Below are 12,321 nucleotides of genomic sequence, written 5' to 3'. Positions count from 1 at the left end.
TTTGAGGCTGAACTGGATGGAGACTAAAAACAATGTAACATGGGCGCTGTTCTCTAAAGGTTAAAGCCGTTTTTGTCTCTGCCATCTGTACGTTGGATGGTCTATTTTTATCTCTGGTCCTCTATTGTTATATCCAGGGCTTCATATGAATTTTTTAGGTTTTGTTGTTATACAAAGTCATTTCCAGCCCAATAATACATTATGCATTATTTATAATGAGGTTTAGATGTATAGTGACATGTAAAATTATTTATGCTTTTGAGTGAAAATTATTGCAAAATTTAAATGAAATACAGATTTTTACTATGTGCCTATTTAATTCTATTCTCAAATTCTTTTTAGAATAAAGTTGGCAAAATATGTTCCATATTTATAAAATACATTTCATAATAAAAGTAACATGAATGCTTTTCTCTGAAAGAAATGACAGCTTAATTGTACTGGAGCTTCAGAAATATTACTTTATTACTTTGAATATTAGGACCATTTAATATATACTTCATGTTATTTTTAAAATGATCTTAGCATTTGTTAGTTTCAAAAATGCTTAGTGAAAGTCTACTGTGTCCTAGGTATCTTTCTAAGCACCATTGCTATTGACAAAGATAGACCAAACCCCGCCCTTGCTGGCTTACTTCGACATGTGTTAATGTTGTCGGTGGTTTGGGTGGAGAGGACAATAAAATATAAACTAGAGAATAAAATGGCATGGATTATGATAAGTGACATGTGTCCATGTGCCAAAAAAGAGTAGTGTGCCACTCCCTTTTTTGGGGGGTGGGGGTTCAACACAGGATTTCTCTGTGTAGCCCTGGCTGTCCTGGAACTCAGGCTGACCTAAAATTCAGAGATTTTTGTGTCTCTGTCTCTGCTTCTTAATCTTTGCTTTATTATTGGCAAATTATTGATGGCCACACATCAGTTTTGTGATCCTGGGGTCATAATCCACAATTTATGGAGTCCTGGATTGATCCCAGTAACAAAAATCTGTTGTGATAGCTGTGCTTCTCAGACTAGAATTTGGCTTCAAAAAAGTAACCAGGAGCACAAAGTCTTAATCTCATATTACCCTGCTGGTCTAGGAACCACAGGAAACACAAGGCAATCATGTCACTAGATTTTCTACCTCTAGGCTCATTTGAAAAAATATTGCTTTGTCTGCTAGTTGAATGATGGTATTTACATTGTATGCAGAGGGCAGGTCATTTACTTGTCTTTTTCCATTCAGAAATATTCTCTCTCTCTCTCTCTCTCTCTCTCTCTCTCTCTCTCTCTCTCTCTCTGTGTTATTACCCATCTGTTCAAGAGAAAATTATGTATAATGACAGTCTACAAATTACATTTCTTAATAATAAATAACCAGAGGGAGAGGTGAAGCCTTAATCTTTAATTTAAAAGAGACACAAGAAAATTCATGACAAGAATATGCATGTACTTAATTTTCACTTTAATACACATGAAAGAATTTTAACACATTTATAATGTACTATAAAAGCAGCGTTTATCAGCTGTGTTAAAAAAAATGAAAAGAATGAACTGTTTGTGTGTGCAGACCAAATTGTAAATTTAAATAGCCTTAGAAATTACTTATAATCTTTCAGAGATGCATGTTCACTTCATATTATTTTACACATTATATTTAAAAAACAATTTAACTATAGTTCTACTTGAGTAGACATCACGTCGTGATTAAGAGGGATCTAGGTTTGGAAACAAAGACTTGTAGATGCACACAGTGTGGTTTAGAAGCCTGGCTTATTACTTACCACTAGTGTTCCCAGCTCACAGGGACTTGTTGACTGAATGGACTAGGACACTGAGTCATTACATTTCAATTATGATTAATCAATTCTGCTGTACTCACTTTCTGTTTCACTTTGTGTATGTGTGACAGAGAGACAGAGAGAGACAGAGACACAGAGACTAATAGAACTCAACACCACTAGCATCTAGCAGCAGCTAAAGTACATGTTGGTGAAGTTTTTAGTACAGTGAACTGGCTGACTGTTGAGGTGTGCAAGCTGCAGTCATCATCCTGGTGGGCAAGACTTATTTTTCTCTTGTACTCTTTCAGCTACATTGCATAAATAAGGGTTTCTCTTTAGCAAGTGCCAGCAACTTCCAGTATTACATAACACTCAGAATAAATAGGTTTATATAGAGAGAATTACTTTCCCCCTTTTTTTTGTTGAGACAGGAAAAGGTACCCTGGTCCTTGGATGTCACCAAGTGCCCCACTGTATCAGCTATAGTACATCTGTCTTGCTATTTCGCCTTTACCCACTATAGGGTGAATATGCATGGAGCATGGCCTCTGGATCCCCCAGTCCCTCTGACTGTGTCTGAGTCTTTTCTAAACTCACCCGAGTTTTGATGGAGTCAGTTTTACTGAAGTTCATTTTCTTTATACTTAGGATTCTGTAAAGAGTTCGCTTTCATGTAAAAGAGTGGCGGAACTGCTTTCAAAGAACCCAAGTTTCAGTTTGGATGCTTTTGTCTAAAAAAAAAAAAAAAAGATGTTTGGTCCACAGTGTTGATATGTGGGTTGGAGGAGGGAATGCTTTCTCAAATACACATTTTGCTTTTGCATTTGAGTATTTTAAACTATATTCCCAACGAGCTTATTTGCCTGTGGTTGTGTGTGAGAACTGAGAGTGAGGAGCATGGTAGTAAGAAGATGAAGAAAGCTGAATAAGAGCAAGTAGGATGGAAAGATGGAAGGATGGAAGGATGGAAGGAAGGACAGATGGGAAGAAAGAAGAGAAAGTAATGAAATGGAAAGGAAGAAGGAAGAAGGAAGGAGAAGGAAAGGAGAAAGTGAGGGAGGGAGGAAGGAAAGGAGGGAGGAAGGGAGATTCCATACTCTGTACTCAGCATCTTCATCAGGGCATCTCCCATGCGTTTGCACAGAAAGCCTTGCCACAGCTGCCTAGAGGCAGTTGCTTATTCTCCTCCAGAAACCAAGGACCACTTCAATAAAACATGATTAGTGAGCCTGAGTAAGAAACCTCAGATAGTTGTTACCAGAGAACAGAGATAAGAGCTGTGCAATGGTATGAAACCACTGGGAGCCAAGGAGATGATCAGATGTCCCTGGGGTGGGTGGGTGTCGGGCTTGCTCTAGGGCTGTGCTGGCAGGCTAGTATACATGACTGCAGTATCTTGGCAGGGGCAGGTCACAGATAACCGTAACCGTGTGACATGAGTCCAAGCTCACTTATGGATGTGAACACAAATTCTGGGATATCAAAGTCATCAATTTCTTTCTAAATAATCTGCTTAGAACGTGACCTTTTTTCACGTTTCTTTAAAAAAAAAACAAAACAAAAACAAAAAACAAAAGACAAACTAACAACAAACCCAGTTCTTGTATTGTGGGAATAAACGCAGCAGTGCATGAAGAGTAGTAGCCCAAGCTTCAGAATGAGAGGCATTATGGGTGTGAAGTCAGCCTCACCTTTGCAAGCATAGGCTGGAATTTGCACTGTTGGAGCCTTCCCTTACCTGTCGGAAGGCTTCCCTAACAGGAAAGTTTCAAAGCCAGAGGGCTAAAGAAGAGCATTGGTCTCCCGGGGCATTTACTCAATAAATCAAAGGGACTGACACAGGGTTTCTGAGGTTGTACGCTGACCTTCCTTGGGTGACTGAAAGTGGAAATCAGTAAGACTGGGGAACAGAGAACCTAGATGCTAAGCTTGAAGTGGTCCCCAGGGAATCCGGGTTTTTTTTCTGTAGCCTATGGCATCTCATCTTGAGTTTCAGAGTTTCTTTCCTTTTCTTTTTAATTTTAACTTCTATGTGTATAAGTAAGTGTTTTGCTTCCATGCATGCCTGTGCATCACGTGTCTGCCTGGTGCCCAAGAAAGCCAGAAGAGGGCGTTACATCCTCTGGAACCAGAGTTACAGATGGTTTGTGAGCCACCGTGTGGGTCCTGGGAATCAAATTTTGAGTCCTTTTGAAGAGTAGCCACTGCTCTTAACCACTGAGCCATCTCTCCAGTCTAGAATTCTTACTCTTTCCCCACTCATCTCAGTTTTAAGATGTTTTCTGTTTATGCGTTTCTGTTCTCCTCAGTCAGTGAGAATCGGATAGCTCTCTGCTCTTCCTCAGAGTAGGTGTGAGTTGACAGAGTCTCGCCTGATGCTGTCTATTGTGTCTCCCAAAGCTCAAATGGGATTTTGAAAAGGCAAGCATGTGTCTGACCTCCAGTTCCACTACTTAGCACCTGCCCATTATCTTTTAAAACTTTTTAAAACAAAATACTACCATTGCTTTAGGACACCCTTCCCAGCATGGTTTAGCCTCCTGTCAACTGCATCTCCCGTGGTTTCTCTCTTCTGTTAGACCCCAGCCACACCCGCTGTAATTTTGTTTAGCTGCAAAAAGCTAGTGCCTGTCCCAACATCGCTGACCTCGTTCTTCACTGTGCTCTGGTGCCTCTTTTCTCAGCTAGGACCATTGCTACCTTCGATTTCTGCTCTGGTATTATCTTTTCTAACACTTTCTCACACACACAGATCTAAAGCATCTTCTCTCAGGCAGTAGTGGTGGATGTCTTTAATCACAGCACCCAGGAAGCAGAGGCAGGCTGATCTCTGAGTTTGAGGCCAGTCTCATCTACAGTGAGAGTTCCAGTATAGCCATGGTTACAAGAAGAAACCATGTCTTGGAAAAACGATCAAAAATTACAAATTTTTTAAAAAGGAAGGAAAAAAAGAAAAGAAAGGAAGGAAGGAAGGAAGAAAGAAGAAAATGAACCTCCTCTTAATTTCCTTCCTGTAAGACCTGCCTAGGTATAATTCTCACTCACACATCCATTTTAAAGTCTTCATATGTGTTTGTGTACATACAGTATATTTATAGTTCCTACACCTCATTGAAGCATCCCTCCTTGGAGCAGACACACTGCCTGTAATACCATGTTCTATACTGATGAAAAATTCTGCCAGAAGGTAGTTAGGCTGTGCGCTATGGCGTTCAGCATCTGCACCATCTCCATAAAATGCCAGCAGTTAGCACCATCCACGAGGGCACAGTTAATGTGTTTATGAGAAGGGCGTGCTTGGTATGTTTATCATTTGTGCAAAAAAAAAAAAAAAAAAGAGCACTGCAGTCACCATGATTGTGCCCAACAGCAGGCTGGGCACTAGAGCTTTTCATGTCTCTACTTACTGAACTCCTGGACTAAAAGCACATGCTGTAGGTGATGCTTGTAGCTGCTCAACTAAAGGGAGCTCTCCCCCTAGATGGACCCTGAAGGCACAGGTTGCATTTTACAGTGACATTCTGCAAAGCTTCGTTCTGCACCCTAGGAAGTGCTGAAATGTTCTCTCTCGAGAGAAAGAAGAGCGACTGCCAGTATGAAGAGATCCAATGTGTCAGTAGATGTGCTTCCATTTACAAAGTTTTATTTTTATTTGTGTGTGTGTGTGTGTGTGTGTGTGTATGTGCGTGCTGGGTGAGGAGCAGATACGTTCAGGTACCTGATTGGCCAGGAGAGGGTAATCTTGGAGCTGGCTTTGAGGCTGGCGTTAAGGTTGCTTGACAGTTGGTGCTGGGAGCTGAGCTTCTTATCCTCTGATAGAGCAGTCAGTGTTCTTCATTGCTGAACTATCTGTCCAATTCTAGGCATGATTACTTCGGAGAACCACTAAAAGAAGGTTGGTTTTTGTTGTTGCTGTTGTTGTTTCGACTTTCCCTTAGCTTTCTAATTTTCTTTGTGATAGGTCAGTTTGGTTCCTCAGTGGCCTCCTACTTCTTGTTCCTGAGGTGGATGTATGGCGTCAACATGGTTCTCTTTATACTAACCTTCAGCCTCATCATGTTACCCGAGGTAAGCTCTGGCTTCCAGTAAGGGATACTGAAGAAAAGTCTCAAGTGATTTCTGTTGACCCCAAACCCCACCCCACATTGTTCACCCTTCTTTCTTTCTTAATTAGAGTGACTAACTATGGCCATTTCTTAAGAGAGAGAATTTATCACAAGCTTAACCTTCAAAATAGCACCTATAACCAAAGGTCCTAATCCTTGTTCCAAGGGTATAAGACACTCATGGAATTATAACATACAGTGTTCATGTCTAAGTATGTATTTTATGTGGGAAAATTTATGGCTTTAATCAGAATCACATCGGTTTCAACCCCAATGTTAAGCACTATCAGTCGATGAGGAGACTTATTATAGATACTAAACTCTATTTATTTTGTCAAATTTGCTTTCAAAATTATTCTTCACACAATTGAAAGTTCTAGTTTTTCTTAACTGGAGGAATGTAGCACTACTCACATTTTTCTAAAATAGGTTGCTTTTGTCTCAAGTACATAGTTGATGGGGTCAGGGCCCAGCGAAGGTGTTAGGATCAAAGTCAGAAAAATAGAGGGCTCAGACTGAAGAGTAAACAAAACCCTGAGCAGATGCAGGGAAGAATGAGTCAAGGCCAAACCATAGGGACTCGTAAGCTTCACTCATATGAAGATGCTTGGACTTCCTTGGGTGCTTACCCTACAAGAGCTTGTAGGGAGTTTCTTTAATCTACAGAGGAACTGTTCTGGTACCAGTATTTTAAAACCAATTTGTCTAATACAAGATTATCAATGGCCTAAATTGTGTGTTTGAATGACATTATATCCATCCAGTTTAAAATCAGTGACTTCTATACTTATAATCAACTTTCTAGTTAATAGAATAATATTGCCTTCTAGCCCTAAAGAGACTGGCTTCCCACAGAGTAAAAATACCTTCACATCTCAAGCAACACAGATTGTAGAGATTTTCCATCCCCATTTGAAGTATCACCAAACACCTGCATTAGGTGTTGAGTAATTCAGTGATAATTGCTAAGTTACAAAAATATTATAATTTTGGGTAATTTGATATGGCCCTAGGATTCACGCCTTTTATCATCCATATTTGGCATTTTAGTCAGCTAGTTTTATAATTCCTGTGACAGTTCCAGGGAATATCTGAGTCTCGTTGCCTCAGAGGACAGTGGGAATAGATTCTCCCAAGTTACAAGTTTCAGGCATTGTAGCCAAATGTGTGCCTCTCACCCATTTCAAAGGATGCTAGACTCCAAAACTCGGCACTCCATCACTGCCTACTGCACATTCACTGAGGGAGTGATCTGGGAGCTTCCTGCCTTTGAATACCTGGTTACAGATAGTATAGGACACCTTGTTTTCTGAGCAATTATTTCTTACTCTAGAGCAGGAAGAGAAGAGGAAGAGCTTCCTGTGTGTTAGCAGAAACACCCGCATCTCCCAGCCACGGATCTTATTTCATAGCTGCCTTTATACAGTGGCCCCACCTAGTATTGTTCTGAGGCTTGTGACCCTTTGTCCCAGACTTACAGTGTCCTTACAAGCCAGATACCTCCATTATCTTTATTCTCTAGGCCTTCTGACTTTGGATTGAAGCTGTGTGGGAAGAAAATATTTAACTATTCTGGTTGGAGGAAGAAAACCAAGGCAGCTAAAGGGTGGTGGTGGAAGCTCATGACATTTGTGGAAAGGGAATCAGTAGGGACTAATTTCTAGCCTTTGGATGGTCAGCCTCTGTGCTTTCAACTGTGCTCACCAATTCCCCCAGAGAGGGGGAAAGTTCATTTTTCATATCCCTAGTCCATGGCTCTTGGTGCTGTTCTCTCCCTAGCCCATAGCACAGATTCAGGGCAGAAACCCTGAGCTGGATGGCATAGATGCCTCTGTAATCAGGATGCCAGTGTTTGCTTCCCGTAGATATCTTCTGATTGATTACATGGTTGGTTTTCTTGAGACTTCAGTCCCTTCCCATGAACCCTCTTTCCATCTCCCCTCTGAAGGGAAGCTCTCTTATGAAACTGTAGTACCATTTAGATGAACACTTGGTACCCTTCTACTGAACATAGGTAGGAGTGAACACAGGGCTTCTCAGCAAGCCTTCTGGGGACTGTGTGGTTGGCCTGCTTTGCTCTTCATTCAATGAACTCAGGGTGTTGGTCTGTATATACTTTGTTCTTAATTCTGGATTTAGTGATTTATTTTCCAGAAAATGAGACCCCACATGGAGATCCACAGAGTGCAAATGAGAAACTTTCCAAAGTGTTTTTTTTTTTTTTTTTAAATAAAACCATTTGTGATCACATGTGGGGCTCAGATTTTGTTAACTGCTCTTTTTGCTTTCTCTAGTACCTCTGGGGTTTACCATATGGCAGCTTACCTAGGAAAACAGTCCCAAGAGCTGAAGAGGCATCTGCAGCCAACTTTGGTGTGTTGTATGACTTCAACGTAAGTTTCCCCACATAGCTGTCTAAAGAGACCTTGTTGTTGTGATCCAGAAACTCTATGCCCCCTTATATAGGTTTAGAGTGAGGGTTAGGGCTAGGGTCTTAAGAGAGAGATCCCTCTGTCTGTGTGTGTGAATAAGGTTTACACACATAATAATATGATTAAATAGGGGTATTGAGTATGGACTAAAGATGAGCTCAGATCCCAAAGATTTAAGTAAAATTTTTTTTTCCTCCTTTTAGACAATAAACAAGGGAATTATTTGCAAATGTGATTTTTTGAAAAATTTTATTGGATTTTTGGAGGACTCCATATTAAGCCCTTCACTATCCTACACAAGAATACACAGTTACATAATAGTCACTACTAAATAAAAAACTTATGCACTGAGAAATAATCAAATTTTACAAAATAGTAGTATTACAATGAATTAGTCCTTTTTTTTTTTTTTTTTTTGCACCTTCTTAGGAACCATCTTTGGGCACTCCTAAACCTTCCCTTGCTACCTATCCCAGGCCCAATTGGGGAATGGTCCAGTAGCCACTTCTCTGACATTTCACATGACTGGTTAGTTTTCTCTCCTGCTGCTACTGCATTTCATTCTTCTTCTCCAAGTCATAAAGAATTGCTCTGGTTTCTCTGCATCCTAGCCACACAATTCTAGGTGTCCCGTTCCACGCTCAGCTATTGGTCATTGGCATCTTTTGATTGATCAAAAACTAGTGGATTTTCTTTTTTTTTTTCTTGGTTATTTTATTTATTTACATTTTAATATTATCCTCCCTTCCTGGTTTCCCCTCCGCAAACTGTCTATCCCATACCCTCTACCACCTGCTTCTGTGAGGGTACTCCCTCGCCCACCAACCCATTCTCACCTCACCTCCCTTGCATTCCCTTATGGTGGGGCATCAAGCCTTCACAGGATCAATAAGAGCCCCCCCCCCCACCTCTCATTGAGGCCAGATAAGACAATCCTCTGCTACATATGCAGCTGAAGCCATGGGTCCCTCCATGTGTACTCTTTGGTTGATGGTTTAAGCTCTGGGGATGGGGTGGTGAGAGGTCTCTGTTCTTCCTATGAGGTTGCAAACACCCTCAGCTCCTTCAGTCCTTCCCCTAACTCCTCTATTGTGGTACCCCAGTCAGATAGTTGGCTGCAAGCATCTGTATCTGTGTTGGTAAGGCTCTGGCAGAGCCTCTCAGGAGACGGCCATACCAGGCTCCTGTCAGCAAGCACTTCTTGGCATCAGCAATAGTGTCTGGGTTTGGTGGCTGCATATGGAATGGATCCCCAGGTGGGGAAGTCTCTGGATGGCTTTTCCTTCAGTCTCTGCTCCACTCTTTGTCCCTGTATTTCCTTTAGACAGGAACAATTCTGAGTTAATATTTTTGAGATGGGTACGTGGCCTCATCCCTCAACCGGAGGCTGTGCCTAACCTCTGGATATGGTCTCTACTGGTTCTCTCTCCCCTTTGTTGGGTATTTCAGCCAATGTCATCCCTATTGGGTCCTAGGAGCACTTTGCTTTCCTGGTATCTTGGAATTTCTAGTGGCTACCCTCAGTTCCCCATCTCCATTGCTACAAACCTTTGTTCAAGTTCTTGACCCTCTGTCCTTCTCCCTGTCTCCTCCCACACCTGATACACCCCCTTCTTTCCCTCCCCCTCCGCTCCCCTTCCCAGGTTCCTCCCTCCATCTACATCAAAGAACACATGAAGTATGTACTCACTGCTAAGTGGATATTAGGCGAAAGGCTCAGAATACCCAAATTATAACTCACAGACCATATGACACTCAAGAAGCAGGAAGACCAAAGTGTGGGATGCTTTAGTCTTTCTTAGAATGGGGGAATAAAAGAATTTAATTGGACTTGTGATTCCAGAGGGTTATAGTTATGATGATTTAGTAAAGGCAGGGACATAGGCAGCTGGGGCAGCAGCAGAGATTACACATCTTGATCACAAGTAGGAGGCAGAAAGAGTATAATGTGAGTCTTTTGGAACCTCAAAGTCTACCCTCAACCACATACTTCCTCCAAGAAGGCCACACCTCCTAATCCTTCCTGAACAGTTCCACCATCTGGGGACCAAACATTCAAACAGAACAGCCTATGGAGGTCATTTTCTTTCAAGTCACCATATATGATTAATTCTGCTTGAGAAGGGCTCCATTTTATAGGAGGTAATTTTTTAAAAACTTAAAAAAAGTCTTCTAACCTTGAGACCTTAAACTTTTCAGTTTTATTGTGGTATAATTTACAGACCATTTAATTCACCCAGTGTAAGCAAACAACTTGATAACTTAAAGTAAATCTATGTGGCAGTAATCATAAGCCTTCTTTTGTGCCTGTCTGCAGTCCAGCCTTCACCTCCCAATCTCACACAAATTTTGCATTTATCTTTCCCCCTATGGTTTTGCCTTTTCCAAATTTTTTTGTAGGAATAAATGCAGTCATATGACACATTGTGTTTTTAGTCTGATATCTTTCATTTATTATGTTTTAGGTTTTGATACACATGCATCATAATTTATTGCACAGAAAGAGCGTTGAATTGCATTTAGTGTCCTTTGTTTATCTTTTCACTGGTGAATGATGTGTTTCTCCAGTGTTTTGATTATTTTGATAATGCTACTGTGAATATTTACTTGAATGCTGTCTGTAGACTCGTGTTTTTGTCTCTTTGTGTAGATAAGTCAGAGAAGAATTACTGAGTATGTATGTGCTTACCTTTTTAGCAAGTTACGCTGTCCAGAGTGGTTGAACATTAAATATTTTCACGGTAGGACATAAGGATTAATACTAGTCCAGATCTTTAACAGTTGACATTCTTATACTTTTTGATTCTAGCATTGTCTTTTGAAATTATAGTAGCATATTTTTAAATTCACATTTTCTAATTACATATTGACACCATAGTTGCTTAATCCGTGGGGTACAAAGTGATGTTACAATGTTTTAATATGGAATGGAATGATTAGATCAGGCTAATGGACCTTGGGTATTTAATGGTTTTTATGATGAGAACATTTACTATCGTAATAATATTTAAGTGTGCAGTACTCGGGTATTTGCTATGTTTTGCAATAGATATAAATGTAGATATGCAAAACTCATGTATGTTGTTCCTTCCCAAGTGGCTCCTTTTGCTCTTTAATTACCATTACTTGGCTCCTCCCTTCCCTATGCTCTGGAGGCTTCATTCCACTTCTTGTCTCTGTGTTTTGTTGATTAGACTGCACATAAGTGAGAACATGTGGTATTTGTCTTTCTGTTTGGCTTAGAAAGCAAGGAGCAGTTAGGAAACAGAACAACAGCACAAGGCTTATTACATCAGATAAGACTAGATTTGTATTTCAGGCAAGGTAATGAGAGGTCTTTTCCATTATAGTAACAAAAGAAATAGATGCAGTCAGACTCTAATGAGGATTCACTGAAGGATCTTTGGGAAATAAAATTAGCAAATTGCTCATGAATATTATTATTCTTACAGAGACATTAATATTGTTGCTTTATGAGACATTTAAGTTTTATGGGCCTTGAAGTTTGAGAGCCTTGGTCTCCTTTGTTTTCCTCGAAGATTTTATTCTAACTTTGGCAGGGAAAGAGTCTAACTAATATTTGGATATTCTGTTTTTCCATTTGTGTCAGGAAAAAGATTCACTCCATCCTAGCATAAACAGAAATGAGTGTGTGTGTGTGTGTGTGTGTGTGTGTTGGAAGGGGGCTAACAGTTTTTACAGATAACTATGTAGACAATGATAATTACAGCTTAACATATATCAAGAGATAACTAAAGTCAAAACACTTAACAACTAGAAGGTAATTTATTTGTAACTGACCCTTATTCTAGTAAAGCTGACCTTTACTACTCCTGCATTGTAGTTTGGGAGGCTAAAGGCTCCTGAGCTTTGCAATTTTTTTCCCCTCAGTTCTTCAGGTAGTTCTTCAGTAAACGACAGGGCTGCGATTCTCAGCACAACTCTGAAGCTAGAAGTTGTTTCTATGTGAACTGCCGGAGGCCCCTGAAGCAACTAAAATTTTAAGTTAGGAATTAG

General features: G+C 40.4%; 1 protein-coding gene across 4 annotated transcripts in view; it reads left to right on the top strand.

Moving 5' to 3' along the window:
- Positions 1–12,321, top strand: part of Tmc1 (transmembrane channel like 1) — a 159,085-nt gene that overhangs the window by 92,680 nt on the left and 54,084 nt on the right. For all 4 annotated transcript variants that reach the window (XM_076928178.1, XM_076928175.1, XM_076928173.1 and 1 more), the window contains 2 exons: positions 5,728–5,834; positions 8,167–8,265. In XM_076928178.1, the coding sequence (XP_076784293.1) occupies positions 5,728–5,834; positions 8,167–8,265 (206 nt within the window). The remainder of the gene's footprint in view (positions 1–5,727; positions 5,835–8,166; positions 8,266–12,321) is intronic.

This window comes from Arvicanthis niloticus, chromosome 1, assembly GCF_011762505.2.
Source record: "Arvicanthis niloticus isolate mArvNil1 chromosome 1, mArvNil1.pat.X, whole genome shotgun sequence".
NCBI lineage: Eukaryota > Metazoa > Chordata > Mammalia > Rodentia > Muridae > Arvicanthis > Arvicanthis niloticus.
Note: the sequence above shows the minus strand (reverse complement) of the source record. Positions and strands in the feature narration are given on the sequence as shown.